The sequence below is a fragment of the Mustela erminea genome, chromosome 7, assembly GCF_009829155.1.
Source record: "Mustela erminea isolate mMusErm1 chromosome 7, mMusErm1.Pri, whole genome shotgun sequence".
NCBI lineage: Eukaryota > Metazoa > Chordata > Mammalia > Carnivora > Mustelidae > Mustela > Mustela erminea.
The window spans coordinates 21,826,749-21,853,776 of record NC_045620.1 but is presented as its reverse complement, the minus strand read 5'-3'; the positions used below and the strand labels follow the sequence as shown (position 1 = coordinate 21,853,776).

The following is a 27,028-nucleotide window of genomic DNA, read 5'->3' as shown; positions in this document are numbered from 1 at the left end:
ACAAAACTAGAGACATAATTCCTCCTTCCTTTGAACCCCACAGAATTTTATTGATGTATTTCTTATGGCTTTTACCTTGTTCTTATAAGGTACAGGCTTTTAGGTGGACTTACATTTCCATTTCTGTTGGGTAAGCAGGTAGAAGAGGAATTATTGGATGATAGGATAAATATACATTTTTATGAAAATGCTGAACTTTTTCAAAGTGGCTGTACCATTTGCATTCCCACTAACCATGTGAAAAAGCTCTATTTGTTCCACATACTTGTGTTCAGAAAAGGGTCATGTATAAAAGTTAATGCTTGTATGTTAAACTGAATAATGATATAGCACTCTAAAATAGTATAAGCAACATTCAACTTTGGAATCAGAAGACTTGAGTTTAGCTTTGCCGTTTATTAGGATAAGTTGCTTTCCTTCACTTGGCTTCTGTTTCCTCATTTGAGCAGGGTTTTTTGTTTCTTGTTTTTTGTTTAAAGATTTTATTTGTTAGAGTGGGAGAGAAAGAGAGAACACAAGCACGGGGAGCAACAGGCAGAAGGAGAAGCAGGCTCCCTACTGAGTAGGGAGCTTGATGCGGGACTTGATCCCAGGACCCTGGGATCATGACCCGAGTTGAAGGCGGACACTTAAGCAATAGCCACCCAAGTGTCCCTTGAGGAATTTTTTTGTTTTTAAGATTTTATTTATTTATTTATTTGACAGAGAGAGAGAGAGAGACAGGGAAAAAGGGAACACAAGTAGGGGGAGTGTGAGAGGGAGAAGCAGGCTTCCTTCTGAGCAGGGAGCCCGATTCGGGGTTTGATCCCAGGACCCTGGAATTATGACCTGAGCTGAAGGCAGAGGCTTAACCAACCAAGCCACCCAGGCATCCCTCCTTTGAGGAGTTTTAAGTAGATAATCTCTAAGGTCCTTTTAAATTTAGCATTCTATCATTCCAATTTAGTTAAGGGATTTTGGGATAAGGGGGCTTGCAGAGGAAGGAAGGGAAGTAAGGTCCACCTATTGCCTAGAAATACTGAGTGATAAAGACTAATGTAAGAAAATGGTTACCTAAGACAGTAGTCATAACATTTGCAATGCTTAAGAGAGCCAGCTTCCATGTAAGCTGAAACATTTATAGGAATATTTATAGCAACATTTATAAATAGGAATTTAGGAAGCAGAGAGGAAAGATAAACTATGGCATATTCATACAATGAATTATTGCTCAGCAATAAAAAGGAATAAACTCCTGATACATGCAATCTGGATGAATCTCAAGTATATAACATTGAGTAAAAAGAAGCCCTACAGAGGAGTGCACACTGTATGATTCTATTTATATAAACGTCTAGAGCAGGGGCTGGCTCAGTCAGAAGAGCATGTGGCTCTTGCTCTCACGGTCATGAGTTTAAGCCCCATGTTGGGTATAGAGATTACTAAAAATAAATAAACTTTTTTAAAAAAAGTCTAGAATTGGCAAGTTGTGGTTGTTTCTGGGGGTGAAGCAGGGTAAGAACTAACTGGGAAGAAGCATGAGGGAACTTTCTAAAGAGAAGATAATGTTCTGTATCTTGCATTTGTCAAAACACTAGCAAATGTATGTAAGATTCATACGTTTATACAAATTGCATGTGAATTTTACATCAGAAGAAAAAAAATCTATAAATAATTGTTGAACTTTAGTTAATTTGCATGCTAAGAGAGTTAAGGTAAAGTGTAGTGGTATCTGCAATTTTTTTTTTTAAAGATTTTATTTATTTATTTGACAGACAGAGATCACAAGCAGGCAGAGGGGCAGGCAGAGAGAGAGGAGGAAGCAGGCTCCCTGCAGAACAGAGAGCCCGATGCGGGGCTCGATCCCAGGACCCTGAGATCATAACCTGAGCCGAAGGCAGAGGCTTTAATCCACTGAGCCACCCAGGAGCCCCTGCAATTTTTTTTTTTTCAAAGGTTTTATTTATTTGACAGGGAGAGAAATCACAAGCACAGGGAGTGGCAGGCAGAGGGAAAGGAAGAAGAAGGCTTCCCATGCAGCAGGGAGTCTGATGCAGGGCTTGATCCCAGGTCTGTGGGATCATGACCTGAGCTGAAGGCAGCTGCTAAACTGAGTGAGCCACCCAGTTGCCCCATGCAATTTATTTTAAAATACGTCAAAATTGGGGCACCTGGACAGCTCAGTTGATCGAGCGTCTAACTCTTGGTTTCAGCTCATGTCATGATCTCAGGGTCCTGGGATCAAGCCCCATGTTAGGCTCTGCACCCAATAGAGAGTTTGCTGAAGATCCCCACTCCCCTCATATGTGCTTGTACATACTCTCTCTCTCCCTAAAAAGAAATAAATAACTCTTTTTAAAAATAAAAAGAAAAAACTTCACAATGCATCAAAATTAAGATGGATTAATAAGATGGACAGATGGATAATAACTTGCATAAGTAATAAAGCAAGTTCAGTAAATGCTAGAATTTACGGGGTGAGTGTACAAGTGTTCACTGTAAAATTCTTTCAACACTGTTGTATGTCTTCAACACTTCCCAATAAGTGGAAAAACATCCTAAAAAACCAAAAAATAAGAACTGGAAACTTTTATTTTATCTTATTTTAAAGATTATTTATTTATTTATTTGAGAGAGAGAGAGTGAGCACAAGCAGGCAGAGCAGCAGACAGAGGGAGAGGGAGAAGTAGGCTCCCCACTGAGCAGAGAGCCCAATGTGAGACTCGATCTAGGACCCTAGGATCATGACCTGAGCTGAAGGCAGTCACTTAACCGACTGAGCAGCCCAGGTGCCCTAAGAACTGGAAACTTTTAGATAAAGTAAATTGACTTTTAGAAAAGCAACAAAGGTAATGAAGGCTCACATGGTCCTATTCCTTCCAGGTCATGTAGCTAAGGCCAATGAGGATTATAGGATGGCTCTGAATAGTATGCAAGAAAGATAAGATTATCCTTGTCTCAAATGATGACAGCTGCAAAGTCCATATGCTTGTTCTCCCATATTCTGGCCAATAAAGCACAAAGATGTGACCTAATATTCTGTCTGCCATTTTTGACATTAACACAATATCCAAGAGCATAATCAGTGGACTCATCTCACTGAAGAGGGTAAAAGCGAGTTTGGGCATTAGAGAACCTTCACGGAGAGTGACAGCTATGTATAATCATGTGGTAAGATCGCATTAAACTGTATACTTTATGGTTTTTCAGTTAACCCAGAAGTTCATAAAATCCCCAATTCATTTCTTTTCAGCAAGACATAGTAGAAACGTAATATAATGTTACAGGATAAATTGTTAGATTGGCTTCTGATGAAGACTGAAGATGACCTTTTTCTTTTTTTTTTTTTTGCCTCTGCCTTCAGCTCAGGTCATGATCCCAGGGTCCCCTCACTTCTAATTTTTGATTTACTTATGATTGGAAAATGACTAAAAAGTTACAAGTATAATAGGGACTCTGTATTACCTACATGCATATTTTTAAAGAATAATACATATAACTTTTTAATTTAAATTTTGTTTCTCTTGATTATATTTACTGAAATATATGTTAAGTCTGTCAAACTCAATACTAAACGCTTGGGCTTGTATTTTGTATGTCCTGCCCCAACCCTCCACACCATTTCATTTCACTGGTAATTCATTTTTACTGTTCTACAAAAGTATCTAAACTGCAAATGGTTGGAAAGGAAGAACACTGGTTCTTCAAAGACAGTTTCAGAGTAACGGGTGTGGGTCTCATTCTGGCAGTGCGCTGCAGACAGAATCGAATAGTGATGGAACAGGGGCACCTGGGTGGCTCATTGGGTTAAAGCTTCTACCTTTAGTTCAGGTCATGATCCCAGGGTCCTGGGATCAAGCTCCCCATAGGGCTCTCTGCTCAGCGGGGAGCTTGCTTTCCTTCCTCTCTCACTGCCTGCCTCTCTGCCTACTTGTGATCTCTGTCTGTCAAATAAACAAAATCTTAAAAAAAAAAGAGGGGGGGGGGCGATAGAACAGCAGTAGTATCACACAGAAAGCCCAGAGAAAGGGATTTTGGCTGTCTTAGGCCACCGAGCTTGAGTTGCTTTTGCTCATTTTAAGACTCTCCAGCTTTTCCAGTGATTCTACAAGCTATGTGACTGCATTCTAACTTTTTAAACAGAGTCAGTTTCGTGATATGCAACTGGTACAAACTTTTTGGTCTACTCCTTTTGGTTTGCTCATCTTTATTGCTCAGTCTGCACTTCCCCACATGGGAGAACCAGCTGCAACTCCTTCACCTCCCCCTTTCCACCCTAAGCGGCAGGTTTCATTTCTGCTGAAGTGTGGCAAAATGTTCCTGGTTCCCTCTGTTTTACAACAAAAACAATGTTAAAAGGGCAAATCTGCTATTAGTCCAGCTGTATTGTTAAGTTAAATAATAGTAAATATTGGGTACTTACCTGCCAAGTAGTATATATTAGGTGTTATGCCTCATTTAAATACTACAACAAAACTGTATGTGAGATAACAATGCTCTCATTTTATAGATGAGGAAACTAAGGGTCAGAGAGGTTAAATAACTTTATCGAGGTTATATGGTTAAAATCGCTTCTCAATTTTGGAATCGAGATTAAACTCGATTCCAAAAGCATATAATCACTTGAGAAGCTAAAGATATTGGAATGTTTAGAAAATAACCCACTCAGCTTGCACTTTATCTGAGATGGACCATCTGTATTACCTACTGGTTCTTACCTGTTAGCTTCGTGAAGGCTTCCATGTCATCAATTGCTGTAGAGATGTGATACTTTTTTCCTTCAGCACCTGTAATCTCTATGTAGGGGTCGGCTTTGAGGAAAGCATTTGTAATCCTAAAGATCATTGCATAAAAATGTATGTTTATGAGAAAATTTGAGTATTTGCTTAATGCCCACACTTGAAGTAAAAGAAATCTTTCTACTTCAGAGAAGTAAAATCCTGAGACATGATGTTCTAAAGACAACTGTTTTTGGATCCTACATAAATGCATAAATAAGCCTATGGTGATCTGCGGGCTACCATGTTTACTGTGATCCAGCATAATGTAGGGCTCTAGATAACATTATCTTATTTAATCTTTCCAACAAGATAGACATAATCAGCCTCAATTTTACAGAGGCAGATATGAAGTAATTTTCATTTAACCAAGTTAGGAAGAAGTAGTACCAGGCTTTGCACCTAGATGTCTCTGACTCCCTGAATTAAAAACAAACAAAAACTTCTCATCAAAGGAACAACCATACAAACGGGTGAATGTGTTCTAACTAGTCTGCTCATGTCAAGTTAAAACTATTTCGGAGACATGGAATGAACTCACACTCTACTTTCGAGAACTCTTCATGGGTCTGTGAGTCTCACAGAGATGTATGGCTCTACTTTTATCTACCTGGCTGAACTTTTCTGCTATGGTTCTCACTGGGTCGGGGAGAAGAGGTGAAATTCCTATTGGTTTTGCTATTTTCTACTAATTTTGACAAATAACTGACATGGTGAGGATAGACATTAATCTTAATTCTTAAAATTAATGTTTGTCATTAGTTTCAGAGTGTCAATTATTCATGTCCTATCTCCCACCTTGATCCTAATGTCTGGCACATAAGCAACTGCCTCTGGGGAGGTCTGAGCCATTGCCCCTTCATGTCTTGCTGAAGCCAACTCTTCCACACTTCATCTATCCCCTTTATTCATTCTCCTCTTTTTCCTCCAAGTTTACTTTTTGCTAGTTTTTGTTGTATTAAGGGAACCATTTCAGATTTATTCACTTAAAGTTCACTTAAAATTTGCTTGAATTCACCTAGAAAGCTCAACTTGACCCAAGAATGATCTAACAAAGCATCACAAAAAATTTTATAGGGAAATAGCAGTTGAATTTCTTACATTGTATCAATGATGTTGCCAATTTTGTGTTGATAAGCTCTGCGGTGCAAAGAGTTGCGAGTATGGAACATGTCATATAGATTCCCAACCTCCTGCAGGAAAACATAAAATAAATATTAATGCAGGACCTGGTTCTGTTACCCTTGTTAGCAGACAAGTACACAGGACAAGGAAAAGGAATGGTGACAGACAGACAAGAAAACTATGCACAGGAGCTACCTCATTAAAATCCCTGAGTCCATTAAAAAACTAAGGGGCAGGAGAGTAAAATCATTTCTTGGTTTGCAACGTTTCTTCTTAGTAACAAAATCTATCGCTTTAACTCTGTAGCAGGTTGTTTTATGCATCTTCAGTATGTTTTTTAATCTCAACAAGTCTAGAAATTAGGCATTATTCTTATAGTCTTTATTCTCAAAAGAAAGACTTTTTGCTTTTCTTTTCTTTCTTTCTTTTTTTTTTTTTTTTAAAGATTTTATGTATTTGACAGACTGAGAGACAGAATACGGAAGCAGAGGGAGAGCAGGCAGAGGGAGAAGCAGGCTCCCTGCTGAGCAAGGGCGTTGATCCCAGGACTGTGGGATCATTACCTGAGCCGAAGGCAGACACTTAACCATCTGAGCCACCCAGGTATCCCAAAGAAAGACTTTCTGCAGTATAATGCCATAAGACTCTTTAGTTACATGACTCTAATTAGGAAGGACCTAATGATTTAGTATTTTACCTATTATGAAACACTAATATAGATCACTAACTACGGTTAGGGAGGAGACTTGAGCCAAACTTTCTGGGCTGAAATTCTAGTTCTGCCATTCATTAACTCTATGTTTTCTCTGTGCTTCAACTTGCTCACCTATTAAGTGGCATAAGAATAGTATCTATTTTATACGGTTGTGAGGACTGACTTAATCCACCTAAAGCATTTAAAACAGTGCCTAGCGCAACACTCAATGTCTGTTGTAGTTTTATTATTATTTAACAATGCAGAAAATGAAAAGAACTTTATGATTCTTACAAGTGCTAAGCGTAAAGTAAAAGGATTGATAATTTACCAGGTTGTGATTTTTCCAAATTATTGAATGATTACTTCTACACTTCGAACTAGGAACAACACCTTCTTTATTGTTCCTTTGACATAGCTCACCTTATCTCTAGGACAAATACACTTCCCATTCTCTACTTCACAGACACGGGCAAATTTAATAAAGCGCTTGTAGTCAAAATTATTTTGGATTCCAAGATGATGGCAGTCCCTGGAAAGATTCCAAAGCAGAGAGATGAAATTCTTCAATGCGGAAACTGTACCTTAAATATTAACACTAAATGTATCCAAGGATTTCAATTTTTATTTATTTAAATAAAAATAAAATATATTTAAATGATATAAGAATTTTAACCAGTTTTTCTGAAATGTTCAGTGCATACCTGGCAAAATAATCCCATTTGTCCACATCGATGCCAGTTCTTTTATTGGCCACTATCTCATAAAGGAAGCTTTTCTCTTTAGGACGCCCTTTATATGGCCACTGGAAGACAAGAAAACTCACCATAGTTTTAGGATACGAACCGTATCTATTTATAAGCAAAGCAAAGCAACTGTGTTAACCTAAAAATTATAAACAGATACTTGAATGGGAATGTGAGATAACTTAGAAGGTTCTAGTTTTTCCTTCTTCCACTTAATTCCTAAACTAGTAGAAAAAGGAAAAGAAATGCTAAGGTATGTGATATCCTATTAATACTAAACCTTATGCCATTGAAAGGATCCTAACTCATTGCATTTATTTTATTTTTTTTTTAAGATTTTTATTTACTTATTTGACAGACAGAGATCACAAGTAGGTAGAGGCAGGCAGTGAGAGAGGAGGAAGCAGGCTCCCCGAGGAGCAGAGAGCTCAATGTGGGGCTCAATCCCACGACCCTGGGATCATGACCTGAGCTAAAGGAAGAAGCTATAACCCACTGATCCACCCAGGTGCCCCTCATTGCATTTCTGATAACCAACATCTTTCTTCTTTTCTTGGCTTGAAAGTTTCTTTAAAATATAAAATTTAGGGTGCCGGGCGCCTGGGTGGCTCAGTGGGTTAAGCCGCTGCCTTCGGCTCAGGTCATGAGCCTGAAGGGCTCTCTGCTCAGCAGGGCGCCTGCTTCCCTCTCTCTCTCTCTGCCTGCCTCTCCGTCTACTTGTGATTTCTCTCTGTCAAATAAATAAATAAAATCTTTAAAAAAAACAAAAATTTAGGGTGCCTGGGTGGCTCAGTGGGTTAAGCCTCTGCCTTCGGCTCAGGTCATGTCTCAGGGTCCTGGGATCGAGTCCTGCATCGGGCTCTCTGCTTGGCAGGGAGCCTGCTTCCTCCTCTCTCTCTCTGCCTGCCTCTCTGCCTACTTATGATCTCGCTCTGTCAAATAAATAAATAAAATCTTTAAAAAAATAAAAATATAAAATATAAAATTTAATTATAAATTGTAAGAATGACCCTCATATGCTAATGCTTAAATTTATGCATGAAAATAGTATTATCAAAGTAGTTATACATCTAGTCTAAATGAAATGATTCAGCCCCACGAGCCCCCACATCATGCTCCCTGCTCAGCACGGAGACTGCTATTCCCGCTCCTTCTGCAGCTCCTCCTGCTGACGTGCTCTCTCTCTGTCAAATAAATAAAATCTTTTTAAAAAAAGAATTTTTGAAGCTCCCATATTTTGGAAATAGAATATTTGCTTCAAAATCCAGCTCTTTACCTTACATTTTACAAATAGATTTGTATATACTCACTGAAAAAACTTAAACTCAGAGGGAAATTTATTTTTTATTTTTTTAAAAGATTTTATTTATTCATTTGACAGACAGAGATCACAAGTAGGCAGAGAGGCAGGCAGAGAGAGGGAGGAAAGCAGGCTCCCTGCTGAGCAGAGAGCCTGATGCGGGGCTCGATCCCAGGACCCTGAGATCATGACCTGAGCCGAAGGCAGAGGCTTAACCCACTGAGCCACCCAGGTGCCCTGGGAAATTATTTTTCAACTTCTTTTTTATTATTTATTTTTAAAAGTACTTTATTTATTTGAGAGAGAGAGCGAGCATGAGCAGGAAGAGGGAAAGAGGAAGAAGCAGACTCCCTGCTGAGCAGGACGCTTGATCCCAGAACTCTGGGATCATGACCTGGGCGGAAGGCAGATAGATGCTTAACCAACTGGGTCACCCAGGTGCCCCATTTATCTATCTCTCTATCTCTCTGAGGGGGGAGGGGCAGATGGAGAAGGAGAGACAGAATCCTAAGTAGGCTCCATGCCCAGCGCAGAGTCTGACCTAGGGCTCAATCCCATGACCCTAAGATCATGACCTGAGCCTAAACCAAGAGTTGGACACTTAATCAACCAAGCCACCCAGTTGATAAGTGTCTGCCTTCGGCTCAGGTCATGATCCCAGGGTCTTGGGATCGAGCCCCACGTCAGGCTCCCTGCTTGGCGGGAAGCTTGCTTCTCTCTCTCCTACTCCCCCTGCTTGTGTTCCCTCTTTCACTGTCTCTCTGTCAAATAAATGGATAAAATCTTTAAAAACAACAACAGCAGCAAAAACAAACAAAAAAACAAAAACAAGCCACCCAGGTGCCCCTCAGCTTCTTTTTAATTAAAACAAACAAACAAAAAACCTAAACTTTCCGAGGCGCCTGGGTGGCTCAGTGGGTTAAAGCCTCTGCCTTCGGCTTGGGTCATGATCCCAGGGTCCTGGAATCGAGCCCCATATCCTCTCTCTGCTTGGCAGGGAGCCTGCTTCCTCCCCCCTCTCTCTCTGCCTGCCTCTCTGCCTACTTGTGATCTCTGTCTGTCAAATAAATAAATAAAATCTTTAAAAAACAAAACAAAACAAAAAAAACCTAAACTTTCCTTTGAACTATTCAACTTTTTTTCTAGTTCCTCATATATCTAAATATTTCAGATGCGATTTTCTTTTAAAGATTTTGTTTATTTATTTGACAGACAGAGATCACAAACAGGCAGAGATGCAGGCAGAGAGAGGGGGGTAAGCAGACTCCCCCTGAGCAGAGAGCCCCATGGGGCTCAATCCCAGGACCCTAGGATCATGATCTGAGCCGAAGGCAGAGGCTTTAACACACTGAGCCACCCAGGCACCCAAGATGCTATTTTTTTTTATAATTTTATTTTTTTCTCTTCTTTTTAAATTTCCTTTTCTGAGCTGTGCCCCCTCTTATCCTTTCCTCCCCTCACTTCCCATTCCCTCCCATCTTTCCCCCAAGCACTCAAACATGTTAATTTTAATGGAGAAACAAGACACACACCTCTACATTTTCCAAACATTACCTCTGGCTCCTATATAGAATACTGCATACATATATTCACCAAAAATTATTTACACATGTATTTTAACTTGGGGGGGGTAACTTCTAAAGATCTCAGTTAAGAGATTAAAAAAAATAGATAAGCCTTTCATTTTTTTGTATTAAATAGTAGAAACATATAATGTATTTTATCACTTAGTCTCCCTAAAATAGCAAATATCTCTTTTCTTTCTTTAATTAAATTTTTTATTTTTTTTTTATAAACATATAATGTATTTTTATCCCCAGGGGCACAGGTCTGTGAATCGCCAGGTTTACACACTTCACAGCACTCACCATGGCACATACCCTCCCCATTGTCCATAACCCCACCTCCCCTCCCCGCCCCCCTCCCCTCTAAATATCTCTTTTCAAATAGCTCTGAAGGAAACTAGGAAAGACTAGATGGGAAACACAGTCAATTCAAATTAAATGGTACAAAAACTTACCAAAGAATCTTTGATTGGTGATTCAAGTGGTCCTGCAATTAGTTCCTTGATAAAGCAAATGTCTTCTTCAGGGACAAGACCGTAGTATTTCATGACTGTTTTGAGTCCATTAGAATTAATGAGGTGCTCAAACATCATCAGTGAACCCTGTTCATGCTAAGAAAAGTCAACACAGTATGGTCTGTTATAGACTCCAGTGCATTAGAGACCCCAGATAATCCAAATTATTCTTGATTCGAGGTAATTCAAAGATAAATTTCTACTGCATGTTGATTATCTAGCTTTTGACTACTGTCTTGCAGATATTTTCTTTTTAAAGTAGGCTACACACCCAGCATGGAGCCCAATGCAGGGCTTTAACACATGATCCTGAGATCCAGACGTGAGCTGAGAGCAAGAGTCAGATGCCTAACCCGCTGAGCACCCAGACACCCCTTGCAGATATTTTTAAAAACCTGTCAAATTTGTCTGTATTTTACTAGCTTATAAACTTTTTACATATCGTGTTCATTATTATTTCATAAATATATTTAATATGGGGCACCTGGGTGGCTCAGTCAATTAAGCATCTGCCTTCAGCTGAGGTTATGATCCCAGGGCCCTGGGATCTCTTCAGGCTCCTTGATCAACAAAGAGCCTGTTTCTCCCTCTGCCTGCCTGCCTGCTGCTTCCCTGCTTGTGCACTTGTTCTCTCTCTCTCTCACTCTGTCAAATAAATAAAATCCTTTAAAAAAAGTAATAAATATATTTAATGAGATATAATCATTTACAGTACAGAAGTACTGCACAGATATGATACAGAAGAATATTACCCAGTCACACAGTAGAATCCTGTTTGAATGAGCATCACTATAAAATTCAGTTCAGTTGAAGGGCCTGGCTGGCTGAATTGGTGGAGCAATCTCGATCTTGGGTTGTGAGTTCAACCCTAACATGGAGTGTGAAGCCTACTTAAAATAAAATTAAAAATTTCAAAAAAGGGGTGCCTGGGTGGCTCAGTGGGTTAAGCTTCTGCCTTCAGCTCAGGTCATGATCTTAGGGTCCTGGTATCAAGCCCCGCATCGGGCTCTGCTCTGCAGGGAGCCTGCTTCCCCCTCTCTCTCTGCCTGCCTCTCTGCCAACTTGTGAGCTTTCTCTCTGTGACATATAAATAACTAAAATCTTTAAAAAAATTTTTTTTCAAAAAAAAAAAAAAAAATCAGCTCTATTGTTGCACCAACCTTGAAAACACCAAGTTACAAATTCTGTTAGCACTTCCATCTAGTGGCAAAACGTGGTAACTGCAAACTTGCCAGTAAAAACAAAAAAGTATTTTGGAGCTCGGAGGTCAACATCTACATGGGAATCTTGAACTAGCCTCTTTCTATTCCTCTGTCTCTGTTCACTCACTCATAACTGTAAAGATCAAATGATCCCCTGAAGACATTGGTGCCATCACAGGTCTTACCAAAAACTGATTCAATATGAAAACAAAACACCTGGATGGACCTATAAATATTTTTAAAAAAATGAATAAGATGCATATTAATTATAAAGAGAAAAAACAGTTAAAGTTTATAATGGAGGGGCGCCTGGGTGGCTCAGTGGGTTAAAGCCGCTGCCTTCAGCTCAGGTCATGATCCCAGGGTCCTGGGATCGAGCCCCGCATCGGGCTCTCTGCTCAGAGGGAGCCCGTTTCCCTCTCTCTCTCTCTGCCTGCCTCTCTGCCTACTGGTGATCTCTGTCTGTCAAATAAAAATTAAAAAAAAAAAAAAAGTTTATAATGGAGAAATCTGGTAAACATTGCCTTAATGAAATGATCAAAGTTAGTATCACCAGCAATGTGCTAAACAGATTTTATGTGCCTCTGATGTGAAATACTAAGAAGATATAATGTGACATTCTACTGAAAATACATACTCTGACAGTATGCATCAGAAAACTGCAAACATCAGACAAATTGAGGGACATTCCAGAAACAACTCAACTGTACTCTTCAAAAATAACCGTACTCTTCAAAAATAACAAGGTTGTAAAAGATAAAGACTGAAGACTTATTCCAGATCAAAAGGAGAGTAAAGAGAAATCACAACTAAGTAGTATGTATGGATCAGGGAGATGGAAAAAGAAAGTTTTCTTCCTCCTTTTCTATACAGACAATAGGTGCAATTTGAAAGGAAGTAAAGGGAGCCTGGGTGGCTCAGTGGGTTAAGCCTCTGCCTTCGGCTCGGGTCATGATCTCAGGGTCCTGGGATCGAGGCCCGCATCGGGCTCTCTGCTCAGCGGGGAGTCTGCTTCTCCCTCTCTCTGCCTGCCTCTCTGCCTACTTGTGATCTCTCTCTCTCTCTATTTCAAATAAATAAATAAAATCTTAAAAAAAAACAAAAAAAGAAAGGAAGTAAAAATTAGATAATAGTATAGTACCAATATTAATTTTCTGATTTTGGTACTTGTACTGGGGTTATGTAAAAGAGTGTTCTTGTTTTTAGGAAATACCCTCTTAAGTATTTAGAAATGAAGGGGTTTGTGTACAACTTACTTTCAAATGGTTCAGAAAAAAATATTACTTTTAAAAGATTTTTATTAAGTAATCTCTACACCCCATATGGGGCTCAAACTAATAAGCCAGAGATCAAGAGTCCCATGCTCCACTGACTGAGCCAGCCAGGTAACCCCCAAAACTGTATATATTACAGAAAAATTTAAGTCCCCCAAAGATAGAACAATGGACAAGAGCAATGAAAATTATAAGCAACTCAGGAGTAAATATAACAAAAGATGTATGAAGTCTTTATGTAGAAAATTATAAAATTTATAATACAAGAGAAAAGGGCCTGTTCAATAAAAGAACAGGGTGTGAACAATTGTCCTACCAACTATCAAGACTTATTATAAAGTAATAGTAATTAAGGAAATGTGGAATGGGGCACCTGGGTGAGTCAGTGGTTGTGTGTCTGACTCATGATTTCAGCTTGGGGGGTGATCTTGGGGTCATGGGACTGAGCCCCATGTTGGGCTCCCCACTCAGTGTGGAGTCTGTTTGGGATTCTGTCTTTCTCTCCCTCTGCCCCTCCCCTGCTCCCGTGTTCTCTCTCTCTCAAATAAATAAATAAATAAATATTTAAAAGAATAAATATAAAAATAAAAGAACAAAAATAAATAAATAGGGATGCCTGGGTCGCTCAGTCAGGTAGACATCTGACTCTTTTTTTTTTTTTTTTAAAGATTTTATTTATTTATTTGTCAGAGAGAGAGAGAGAGAGAGCGAGTGAGCACAGGCAGACAGAGTGGAAGGCAGAGTCAGAGGGAGAAGCAGGCTCCCCGCGGAGCAAGGAGCCCGATGTGGGACTCGATCCCAGGACGCTGGGATCATGACCTGAGCTGAAGGCAGCTGCTTAACCAACTGAGCCACCCAGGCGTCCCGACATCTGACTCTTGATTTTAACTTCGGTCATGATCTTCTGGGTCATGGAATCTGCTCTCAGTAAAGGGGTCTGCTTGGGGACTTTCTCTCTGCCCCTCCCTCCTCTCTCTCTCTCAAAATAAATAAATCTTGAAAAAAATAAAAATAAAAATAAATAGAATCCTAAAGTGAAAAGCCAAAATTTTTTTTAACTTTAATTTTTTAAAGTTTATTTATTTATGTAATCTTCACACCCAATGTGGGGCTTGAACTCAAAACCATGAGATCAAGAGCTGCATACTCTAGTGACTGAGCCAGCCAACCAGGCAGCCCTGAAAGGCCAATTTTTTTTTTTTTTAAGATGTACTTATTTATTTCAGAGACAGAGCACAAATGGGAGGGGCAGAAGGAAAGAGAATCTCAAGCAGACTCAGTGCCAAGCAAGGAGCCCCACATTGGTCTTGATTCCATGACCCGGAAATCAGGGTCTAAGCTGAAACCAAGAGTCAGACCTTAACTGACTATGCCATCCAAACACCTCTATTTATTTATTTTTATTCTTTTTGTTGTTGTTTAAGATTTTATTTTTTATTTGACAGAGAGAGAGAGACAGAGAGAGAAAAATACAAAGTCTTTCAAATACGAAGACTTGGAAATTAGGGTTCAAGATCTCAGGGTTCTGAGCTCAAGCCCCATGTTGGGTATGGAGCCTACTTTAAAAAATAAATACAAAGACTTGTAAATGGCCGAATAGATCCTATTTAGATCAGTCTTGCTGAAGAAAACAACTATTAAGTCTGGACAACTTCCTACAGGTACTGGCCAGTGACCAAAAGTGAACAGATGTGAGAAGGAAGTTAACACTTGGAAGAAAAAAGCCTTGGGCAACATGCCAGTCTTTCATGGCCTGTAGCATGAGGTCCCAAGGCAGCAAAACTACAGAGAAACTACCCATCTTAGTTGAAGAACTAGAATACTTCATCAGAATTTAAAATTTGTTTCTCAAAAGGCACCATTAGAAAAAATGAATTGGCAAGTTCCAGACAGGAGAAAAATCTTCACAATTTATATAATTATTATATACACACACACACTACATATACTATTTTATACATATAGTTAAATCATATACATATATAATTACTCAAATCAACAATTAAAAGGCAAACAATCATATTTTTAAATGGGCTAATGTTGAAAGAACACTTCATGAAAGATATATCAATAAAGCACAGGGGCACCTGGGTGACTCAGTTGGTTAAATGTCTGCCTTCAGCTCAGGTCACAATCTCAGAAGTCTGGGATTGAACCCCACATCAGGCTCCTTACTCAGCGGGAACCTGCTTCTCCCTCTCCTCCCCATTTGCGCTCTCTCTAGTTATCTGTCACTATCTGTCTCTCTCTCTCAAATAAATAAATAAATCTTAAAAAAAAAAATAACTATAGGAGGGGCGCCTGTGTAGCTCAGTGGTTAAGCAGCTGACTTCAGCTCCGGACATGATCCCATGGTTCTGGGATCGAGTCCCACATCAGGCTCCATGCTCAGCAGGGAGCTTGCTTCTTTCTCTGCCTGCTGTTCCCCTGCTTGTTGTGCTCTTTCTCTCTCTCTGACAAATAAATAAATAAAATCTTTAAAAAAAAAAAAACTACAGGAAATAGTATTCAATGTATATCAAAGAATGTCAATTAAAAAAAAAACCCAAACAAACCAAAAACCCCCACCTAAACCCCACAAAACACCACTGACACTTATTAGGTAAATCTAAAAAACCAAATGTTAAAGAGGCTACAGAACAGGAAATCTCCCACACTCCTGACAGAGCATAACATGGTACAGTATGGGAGAGGTCGAGGAGTTTCTTACAAAGCAAACATGCATCTACTTTACGATCTGGTACTTGTAGGCATTTTACCTAAAATAAATGAAGACATTTTCCATGAAAATCATGTACAGTGATGTGTATAGCAACCTCATTTGTAATCGTCAAAAAGTGAAAACAACCCAAATTCTATCAAAGGGGAAAAGGATAAACCAATCACAACTTACCCATACAATGGAATATTAACTCAGCAATAAGCAGGGATTAAGAGGTGATGCACACAACATGAAGGAAACTCACAATCATCATGTTGTGTATAAATAAAAGCAAGACACAAGACAGTATCTATGAAATGATTCTACTAATATTAAATCTAAGAACAGACAAAGCTAAGTTATATTTATAAAAATCCAGATGAGGGAGAAGCGGGCATTGACTGAGAAAGGCATAAGGGAATTTCCCAAGAAGATGAAGACATTTCATATCTTGACTTGGGTAGTGGTTACGTGGATGTATACAACCACCTAAATTCATGAACCAGGGTCTCAGACTGCTCAGTCAGTGGAGTGTGCGACTCTTGATCTTGGGGTTATGAGTTTGAGCCCCATGTTAGGTGTAGAGATGTCTTAAAATAAACAAACAAACTCTAAAAAATTTTACTGAACTGTACACTTAAGATCAGTACAACTTACTATATGTGAATATAGTTTTTTTCTTTCTTTAAAAGGGAAAAAAATAGGGGCACCTGGTTGGCCCAGTTGGTGAAGATGTGACTCTTGATCTCGGGATCAAGAGTTCAAGCCCCACGTTGGGTTACTTAAAAAAAGTAAAATATTTTTTAAAAAGAAAGAAAATAGAGGTTGACATGGAAGAACCAACATTCAGCACATACTAATATTCTTTTCTACTCCAGGTTCCAGAAATATAATGTGGCAAAAAATGGAAGTCAGCATAACTTCACTTTTCAAAAACTAATTCCAAAGACTGGGTCAGCCACCTGCATATCCTTAATTATAAAACAGTTCAGTTAATATAAATGATGAAACTTGCCTGGTATCGGCTACTTCATGATAAAGAAAAAGTAAGTTAAAAAGGAGCTGGCCTTTTATTTAATTTTTTCAACAGTGTGATAGAACAGTAAGAGCATTAAATTAGCAGCTAGAGGGACAACTGGGTGGCTCAGGCAGTTAGGCATCAGCCTTTGGCTCAGGTCATGATCTTGGGATCCTGGGACTGAACCCTGAGTTTCTTGCTCAGCAGGGAGTCTGTTTTTCCCTGTCCCTCTGCACCTCGACCCCACTGGTGGTCTGTGTGTGTCTCTCTCATATAAATAAATAAAATTTTCTTAAAAAAATTAGCAGCTAGGGGCTCCTGGGTGGCTTAGTGGGTTGAGCCTCTGCCTTCAGCTCAGGGTCCTGGGATTGACCCCAGCATTAGGCTCCCTGCTCAGAAGGGAGCCTGCTTCCCACACTCTCTCTGCTGCCCCTCTGCCTACTGTGATCTCTCTCTCTCTGTCAAAAAATTAAATAAAAAAAATTTTTTTGAATCAACAGCTAGGAATCCTGGTTTTCTAGTGCTGGCTCTACCATTTAAAAGCTTTGTGATTTTTAAAAAATATTTATTTATTTATTTATTTATTTATTTATTTGAGAGAGAGAGACAAAGAGAGAGAGTATGTGAGCCAGGAGAAGAGGCAGAAGGAGAGGAAACAGACTCCTCCCTCAGCAAAGTAGGGCAAAATCTCACCACCAAGAGATCATGATCTAAGCCGAAACCAAGAGTTGTGACTTAACTGAGTAGCACCCAGGTGTCCCAAGCTTTGTGACTGTTTTGTATATCAGTACACCTTTGTGAGTTTCAAGTTCCTTTATACTTATAAAAGTGTAGATAATGGGGGTGCCTGGGTGGCTCAGTGGGTTTAGCCTCTGACTTCGGTTCAGGTCGTGATCTCAGGGTCCTGGGATCAAGCCCCACAACAGGCTCTCTGTTTGGCGGGGAGCCTGCTTCCTCCTCTCTCTCTGCCTGCCTCTCTGTCTCCTTATGATCTCTCTCTCTCTGTGTCAAATAAATAAATAAAATCTTTTAAAAAAATGTAGATAATGATTCTTTCCTTAAAGACTACTGGGGGTGCCTGGGTGGCTCAGTGGGTTAAGCCGCTGCCTTTGGCTCAGGTCATGATCTCAGGGTTCTGGGATCGAGTCCCGCATTGGGCTCTCTGCTCAGCAGGGAGCCTGCTTCCCTCTATCTCTCTCTCTCTGCCTCCCTCTCCATCTACTTGTGATCTCTTTCTGTCAAATAAATAAAATCTTAAAAAAAAAAAAAAAGACTACTGGGAGATCAAATGAAATATATATATATTAGTATACTGTAATGGGGAAGTATACTATCACACAGCAGTGGTTGCTTGAATATAGGACTACGTACCGTCCATTTCACATCTGGGCGAGCAAGTGGAATAAATCTTCCATCAAACATATGTGAAAATGGCCCATGACCTTAAAAACAAAAGCAGCCTTAGAACAAAGAAACTGTTTTTAAGCTGGTAAAAGATGAATCTATTTTTTTAATCTTTAAGCTTAACTTGAAAACCAATGGAAATTAATAATCTATAAGTACATCACAAAATATCACAAACAAATCCTCCCTTCCTATTTTCTAAAACAAGAGACAGGAAATAAAACCACATAGGAAAGTAAGCTGTCCATGGAAGGGTCTCTGAGTCATCAGAGCTTACATAATTCTGAGGAAAGGATAGTTTCTGTGTAACTTAAAGGAATGTCAAGGGAAAAACTGGCATCTTCAGATTGAATATATTAGAATAGCCATTTTAAGTGTGTCTGGGTGGCTCAGGGTTAAGCCTCTGCCTTTGGCTCTGGTCATGATCTCAGGGTCCTGGGATCGGGTCCCGCATCGGGCTCCACATAGGGCTCTCTGCTCAGCAGGGAGCCTGCTTCCCCCCTCTCTCTCTGCCTGCCTCTCTGCCTACTTGTGATCTCTCTCTGTCAAATAAATAAATAAAATCTTAAAAAAAAAAAAAAAGAATAGCCATTTTAAGACAATCCACTGGGGCGCAGGAAGAAAATAATATAACTTTATTCTTCTACTCTCATCCTTTTAAAAGGGATCTCTTTTCATGTAAATTTTATAATGTACTAATATATTTTATAGAAATATACACACTCAGATTTTTACTGCTGATGTGGGCAACCAAAAGTAGAGCTCACTAGTTCACCTTATTTATAAGTGATTTTTAATATTCCACTCATTTAATAATATGAAACTCTGTTGACACACAACTCTGTAATTATCAGAATTTCTGAAATGGGTTACTTGGCTGAAGAAGGACTCTACCTGGACCAGGCCAGGGCCTTTCTGCAAATCACAGTCTACACAAAGCTTCATGAATGCAGTGCTCAGAGTCCTAGGGACTGGCAAAGTTTTCTCAATGACATGCTCTCAAAATACCTAGATCTGTTAGATTTATCATCTAGGAGTGATAATGGTCTACTGAAATCTCCAAGCTAAAGAGAGTGCCCTACCCCTTTAAGAATCCGGCTGTTTGAAAGACTGAGACTTCCTTTTCCCTGCCCTGAGGGCACACACAAACTCTTAGGCTCCTCCAACAGGGCAGGAATAAATTACAAAGATAAGAGGGTAAAAACTCCTATAAGGAGAGTACAATCTCTTTTCTCTTTCTTTGTCAAAGAAGAATGATACTCTTCTACTTGGATTTAAGTGGTCCAAGACCGCACCTGGGTCAGAGAAAAAAAGCAGTTCTCTAAATCTGTTGTTAATCTGCTAGCACAGGGGCGCCTGGGTGGCTCAGTGGGTTAAAGCCTCTGCCTTCAGCTCAGGTCATGATCCTAGGGAGGGAGCCCCACATCGGGTTCTCTGCTCAGCGGGGAGCCTGCTTCCCCCTCTCTCTCTGCCTGCCTCTGCCTACTTGTGATCTCTCCTGTCAAATAAATAAATAAGATCTTAAAAAAAAAAAATCTGCTAGTGCAGATTACGTATTCTAGGTTTGAGAAGAATGGATTTGATAAAGTAACTGAAAGATAATGGCAATTTTTTAACAAGGAGAATAAAACAAAGATAACACAGCCTCCTAAACACAGTAGTCAAAAAAATCTCACTATCAGAAAGTCCTTTCATATAACTTGTAGCAAAGATGTGTAATGTGAGAAATACATTGAAAGACGACAACAACAACAAAAAGTAGCAATGCTTTGGGGTTATGAATCATTCCAAGAAGAAGCAATGGCACATTTAGATTAATGTTAACTGCAGAATTAAAACACAATTTTCATATATCTTTTAGTTAATCGGATTTTTAAATTTCAAATTACATGAACAGCTTTCGTTCTTTGCACAGCATACCGAGATCATGACAAAGGCCAGCGATCTGAACACAGAGCACATCCCGTTCACTTATCTGCAGCTCTGGTTGTTTCTCCCGCAGTGCACGAACCAGACATCCTGCTAGATACCCTACACTGAAGAGTAAGCAAAACAAAAAAGCAACATAAAATCACTCTTCCATTTGAAAGATGATACTATTAAACCTCAAGAAATTTAACGTTTCTCAAATGTTCTAATGTATCTCTATAACAAGTTAACAGAGTAGTCAAGTAGTCTGTTTCAGAACTAAGCAATAACACACAAACAGAATACCCAATCCCAACAGATTGGGAATTCACAATCAAAAATCACTAGGGAAATGCAACATCAAAACCACAATGAGATACCACCCTCACATGCATTAGAAAGGCTATTATAAAACCAAACCAAACCCAACCCCCAAAAAACAAAATAACACATGTTGGCTAGGACAGGGAGAAATTAGAACCCTTGTACGCTATTGTCGGGAATGTATAATGGCGCAACCACTATGAAAAACAATATGGTAGCTGCTCAAAAAATTAAAAATAGAATTATCATATGATCTAGCAGTATGTAGCCAAAACACTGAAAGCAGAGTCTCAAAGAGATATATGTACACCAACGTTCACAGCAACACTATTCACAATAACCAGAGGTGGAAGCAAACTGAGTGTCCACTCACAAATAAAGGGATAAACAAAATATGGTATAAGCATATAACTGAGTATTATCATCTTAAAAAGGAAAGAAATTCTCACACATGCTCCAGCATAGGTGAACTTTGAGAAAATTATGCTAAGTGAATGGAGCCGGTCAAAAAGACAAATACTGTAGGATATTACTTATATGAGGTACCTAGAGTAGTTAAATTCACAGAAAACAGAATGTAGAATGGTGATGACTGGTGGCTAGAAGGAGAGGAGAATGGGGAATTGTTATTTAATGGATATATAGAGTTTCAGTTTTGCAAAATGAAAAGGTTCTGGAGTTTAGCTGAAGAATAATAGAGATATATTTAACACTACTGAACTGTATACTTAAAAATGGTTTGGATGGTAAATTTTATATTCTGTGTATTTTATCACACAAAAAATTTTTTTTCAAAGAAGCAGGACTCCTGGCTTTTTAATTTTTACAACATAGATTGAAGATAAAGGACTGACAAATGCCAAATGCACTTTTAGCACTTTCCCCCTGAAAGTAATTCCTGAGAATACAGTATCTTTCTTTTTCCCTTTAACTCTGAACTCCACAAAGTTAGAGACAATTGCTACCATGTTGGTTTGGTAGGGCCTAGTGAGTTTTCAATAAATATGTGTTGATGAATGAATGCACATTTGAGTAGACACTGTGTTCTTGCTATTAAAAACACTTGAAAAAAGAGGTGCCTGGGTGGCTCAGCGGGTTAAAGCCTCTGCCTTCAGCTCAGGTCATGATCCCAGGGTCCTGGGATCAAGCCCTGCATCGGGCTCTCTGCTCAGCAGGGAGCCTGCTCCCCCCACCCTGCCTGCCTCTTTGCCTACTTGTGATCTCTCTCTCTCTGTTAAATAAATAAATAAAATCTTTTAAAAACAAAAACAAGGGGCGCCTGAGTGGCTCAGTGGGTTAAAGCCTCTGTCTTCAGCTCAGGTCATGATCCCAGGGTCCTGGGATCAAGCCCCGCATCTGGCTCTCTGCTCCTCCCCTCTCTCTCCGCCTGCCTCTCTGCCTGCTTGTGATTTCTCTGTCAAATAAATAAAATGTGTAAAAAATAAAATAAAATAAAATAAAAACAAAACCAAAACCCACTTAAAAAAAGAACCCCACAAAAGACAAAAAACACTTTAAAACAAACAAAACGAACGGTGTGAATACTTCACGAAACCTACAACTGTCAAGTTCTTCCCAGCAGAGCCCATGTTCTCCAGTCTCCAGATTTTACAATGGAAAAGCAGACCAAATTCTCAAATTAGTTGTAAGTAACAGAGGTGTCACCGTCTCTCAGCCTGTGAATATTTTTCTGATCTACAAATTTCCTGATAGGTGAAGAAAATCATCTGCTTTCAAAGGCAATTCTATACAAGACTATACAGGAAAGTTAAATAATCAAACTTACAAAGTTAGTCATATCAGTAACTGACCCGGTTGGGTTTTAAATATTTCAACACAAATACATCATCCAAATGACCTGTCAATAGACAGTTTGATTATCTTTCCAGTAAAGATCTGAATTGGCTTATAAGAATACATAAAATAAACAGAATATAGCAAGGCAAATCAAAGCCTCAATTTTCTTATCAACAAAATATGGGTGTTATTACCATTTTATAAAACTATTTATTCTCTAAAAGATGAGATGAAACAGTCATTTCATGTGATAAGGAAGGTGCTTAATAACTGTAAATTCCCCATTAACTGCCTTCTTACCCTAGACTGTGCTCAAATCGATTGTGCGAAGCACCTGGAAAAATGTAGTAACTGCCTCCCAACTGTTTGATATATCGAAGCCGCTGAAATTGAGGTGTGTCAATGATTCGGATGAGGAGAGGGTGGAGTTCAATGTGGCCATGGATAGGATCATTAATTACCTAGAAAATTATGTTTAAATTAATATCAGTAACAACATGTAAGTCCAACTAAAATTTTTGTGCAACCATTCCTATCTATAGTGCACAAAGCTATTCAATTGTTCTCAAGTAAGAACATGACTACAGGCAACAATAAAATATTAATATCATTACCTTATTACTACCAGACAGATCAAGTATATTAGATCAGGGTATATTTTACTTTCTTAATGGATTCTAATAATAGAAAGATTAGAATTTCAATCTTTTCATTTTGATTTGATTAGCCTTTAATAAGTTAGTCTTGAATTCAAGTTCAACATACTTAACTCACTCATTCAGATCATAAAAGCCATATTGCCATAGGCAATGTGTATATTTTCTCCCCAAATGTATCTATATACTACCTATTAGGGAGAGAGGGAGGAAGAGAGGAAGAAAGAAAGCTTCCTATCATATACCTAAGAGGCGGGAAAATAAAATTCTGAGGCGGAAAAATAAAATTCTATATACTTAATATCACTCAGAAATACTTTTATTTAGTAAAAATAAATTTTACAATTATTTGTTACTCTAAGTTTAAACAAGGTTAAACATGGGTCAAGATTTAATGCTCCTCTATATTCTCTAAATAAAGATACTTCTTGGGGCACCTGGGTGGCTCCATTGGTTAAGCAACTGACTCTTGGTTTCGGCTCAGTCATGATCTCAGGGTAGTGAGATGGAGCTCTATGTCAGGCTGTGTGCTCAGCACAGAGTATGCTTAAGATTCTCTCTCTTGGGGGGCCTGGGTGGCTCAGTGGGTTAAAGCCTCTGCCTTCAGCTCAGGTCATGATCCCAGGATCCTGGGATCAAGCCCCTGAATCGGGCTCTCTGCTCAGCAGGGAGCCTGCTTCCTTCTCTCTCTGCCTGCCTCTCTGCCTACTTGTGACCTCTGTCTGTCAAATAAATAAATTAAAATCTTAAAAAAAACCAACACACACAAAAGGTTCTCTCTCTCTCTATGGGGCACCTGGGTGGCTCAGTTGTTAAGCATCTGCCTTTGGCCCAGGTCATGATCCCAGTGTCCTCGGATCGAGCCATATATCGGACTCCCCAGTCAGTAGGGAGCCTGCTTCACAGGGAGCCAGCTCCCCTGTGCATGTGTTACCTCTCTTGCTATATCTGTCATAAATAAATAAAATCTTAAAAAAAAAAAAAAAAAAAAGTGTTCCTGGGTGGCTCAGTGGGGTAAAGCCTCTGCCTTCGGCTCATGTCATGATCCCAGGGTCCTGGGATGGAGCCCCACATCAGGCTCTCTGCTTAGCATGGAGCCTGCTTCCTCCTCTCTCTCTGCCTGTCTCTCTGCCTACTTGTGATCTCTGTCTATCAAATAAATAAATAAAATCTTGGAAGAAAAAGAAAATTTTTAAGGGATGCCTGGGTGGTTCAGTCGTTTCATTAAGTGTCTGCCTTCGGCTCAGGTCATGATTCCAGGGTCCTTGGATTGAGTCCTATATGGGACTCCCTGCTCAGCAACGAGCCTGCTTCTCCCTTTCCCTCTCGCCCTGCTTGTGTTCCCTCTCTCACTGTCTCTCTCTGTCGAGTAAACAAATGAAATCTTAAAAAAAAAAAAAGAAAGAAAAATTAAAAAAAGATTCTCGCTATCCCTCTCCCTTTGCCCTTCTCCCCAGTATATGAGTCCTCCCTCTCTTGCTATAAAATAAATAAAATCTTAAATAAAAAATAAAGATACTTGTTTTTTAACTATCCACAACTGCCTTTTAAAGAGAAAGATACAAAACAAAAAATGGAATTTAATGAATAATCTAATTCATGATTTTCTTTTCTTTTTTTTTTTTTAAATTCATGATTTTCAAACTGCTTCAAATTTTTCCATTAAGTTTCTTAAAAATGTATGGAATTCTGTGAGGTGAAGGGCTTTGTATGTGTCATTTACTGCCATATTCTCAGAACTCATTACACGGCATAGTGCCTGACAAATAGTAGGAGCTCAAATATGTTTTATTTTTATTTTTTTTAAGATTTTATTTATTTGAGAGAGAGAGAGAGAACAAGTGGTTGGGAAGGTCAGAGAGAGAGAGAGAGAGAAAAGCAGGTTTCCCACCGAGCAGGGAGAGGGATCCTAGGACCTAGAGATCAAGACCTGCGCCGAAGGCAGGTGCTTAACCCAGTGACTCACCCAGACACCTCCTAAGTGTTTTAAATGACTACTGTTGGGTGCTTGGGTGGCTCAGTCACTAAGTGTCTGCCTTTGATTCAGGTCATAATTCCAGGGTCCTTGGATTGAGTCCTGCATGGGGCTCTCTGCTCATCAGGGAGCCTGTTTCTCCCTCTCTCCCTACTTGTGTTTCCTCTCTCACTGTCTCTTCTGTCAAATAAATAAAATCTTTTAAAAAAATAAGGGGCACCTGGGTGGCTTGGTGGGTTAAAACCTCTGCCTTGGGCGCCTGGGTGGCTCAGTGGGTTAAGCCGCTGCCTTCGGCTCAGGTCATGATCTCAGAGTCCTGGGATCGAGTCCCGCATCGGGCTCTCTGCTTGGCAGGGAGCCTGCTTCCCTCTCTCTCTCTCTCTCTGCCTGCCTCTCCATCTACTTGTGATTTCTCTCTGTCAAATAAATAAATAAAGTCTTTTAAAAAAAAAAAAAAAAAAGCCTCTGCCTTTGGCTCAGGTCATGATCCCAGGGTACTGGGATTGAAGCCTGGAATCGGGCTCTCTGCTCAGTGGGGAGTCTGCTTCCCCCTTCCTCTCTCTCTTCCTCTCTCTGTCTACTTGTGATCTCTATCTGTCAAATGAATAAATAAAATCTTTAAAAAGTAACAATAAATAAAATAAATAAATAAAATATTTTTTAAAAAGAAAGATATCTTTAATATCTTTAAAATAAAAAAATCAATAAATGACTGCTGTTGAGGAGGCTGGGTGGCTCAGTGGGCTGATTGCCTCCCTTTGGCTCAGGTCATGATCCCAGAGTCCCAGGATCGAGCCCCACATCTGGTTCCCTGCTTAGCACAGAGTCTGCTTCTCCCTCCCCCTCTGCTTCTCCCCCTGCTTGTGCTCTTTCTCTATCACTTATACTCTCTGACACATAAATAAAATCTTTAAAAATAAATAAATAAATAAAGTTGAACTGTCATTGGAAATATACATATGTTAAGATGCTACTATAGGGGTACCTGGGTGGCTCAGTGGGTTAAAGCCTCTGCCTTCGGCTCAGGTCATGATCCTGGAGTCCTGGGATCGAGCCCCGCATCAGGCTCTCTGCTTAGCAGGGAGCCTGCTTCCTTCTCTCTCTCTCTCTCTCTGCCTGCCTCTCTGCCTACTTGTGATCTCTGTCTGTCAAATAAATAAATAAAATCTTAAAAAAAAAAAGATCTGTAAAATGATTAAGTGCCTTTGATGCATTTTGACATGAAAAGTATAAATTTTATGTTAAAAATGTTTTTTTTTAAAGATTTTGTTTATTTATTTGACAGAGAGAAATCACAAGTAGGCAGAGAGGCAGGCAGAGAGAGAGGAAGGGAAGCAGGCCCCCTGAGCAGAGAGCCCGATGCGGGACTCGATCCCAGGACCCTGAGATCATGACCTGAGCCGAAGGCAGCAGCTCAACCCACTGAGCCACCCGGGCGCCCCGTTAAAAATGTTTTTCAGTGAGTTCTTTTTTTTTATTTTTATCTTTTTAATAGATTTTGTTTATCTGTTTGAGAGAGAGAATGCATGGGCGAAGGGATAGAAGGAAACGGAGAGAGTAGTCTCCACACTCTCATGGCCCCAGGACCCCGAGACCATGACCTGAGCCGAAGGCAGAAGCAGAGGCAGAGGCACCCCTAATTATGCTTTAAAAAAAAAAAAAAAAAAGATTTATTTGAGAGAGAGAGAGAGCATGCAATCGTGCACACGAAAGTGGGTAGAGGGGCAGAGGGAAAGCAAGAACCTCAAGCAGCTCCACGCTGAGCATAAACCCAACAGCAGGGCTTGATTTCATGACTGGAGACCATGACCAGAGCTGAAATTAAGAGCCGGAGACTCTGGGGCACCTGGGTGGCTTCAGTGGGTTAGGCCTCTGCCTTGGCTCAGGTCATGATATCAGGGTCCTGGGATCGAGCCCCATGTTGGGCTCTCTCCTCAGCAGGATGCCTGCTTTCCCCGCTCTCTCTCTGCCTGTCTCTCTGCCTGCTTGTGATCGCTCTCTGTCAGATAAATAAATAAAAAAGATCTCTCTCTGTCAGATAAATTAAAAAAAAAAAAAAAAAAAAAG

The 27,028-nt window shown here is 39.7% G+C and overlaps 1 protein-coding gene across 8 annotated transcripts in view; it reads right to left on the bottom strand.

Moving 5' to 3' along the window:
• SAMHD1 (SAM and HD domain containing deoxynucleoside triphosphate triphosphohydrolase 1) overlaps positions 1-27,028 on the bottom strand; it is a 60,308-nt gene that overhangs the window by 16,521 nt on the left and 16,759 nt on the right. For 7 of the 8 annotated variants that reach the window (XR_004287502.1, XR_004287503.1, XM_032350734.1 and 4 more), the window contains exons 4-11: positions 22,631-22,791; positions 20,222-20,337; positions 18,269-18,339; positions 10,643-10,798; positions 7,281-7,381; positions 7,000-7,108; positions 5,859-5,950; positions 4,698-4,813 (exon numbers count right to left, since the gene is read on the bottom strand). Coding sequence is in view for 6 of the 8 variants with exons in the window: in XM_032350734.1 (XP_032206625.1) it covers positions 4,698-4,813; positions 5,859-5,950; positions 7,000-7,108; positions 7,281-7,381; positions 10,643-10,798; positions 18,269-18,339; positions 20,222-20,337; positions 22,631-22,791 (922 nt within the window). In the remaining 2 variants the exon portion in view is untranslated. The remainder of the gene's footprint in view (positions 1-4,697; positions 4,814-5,858; positions 5,951-6,999; positions 7,109-7,280; positions 7,382-10,642; positions 10,799-18,268; positions 18,340-20,221; positions 20,338-22,630; positions 22,792-27,028) is intronic. The other variant, XM_032350736.1, reaches the window with a different exon arrangement.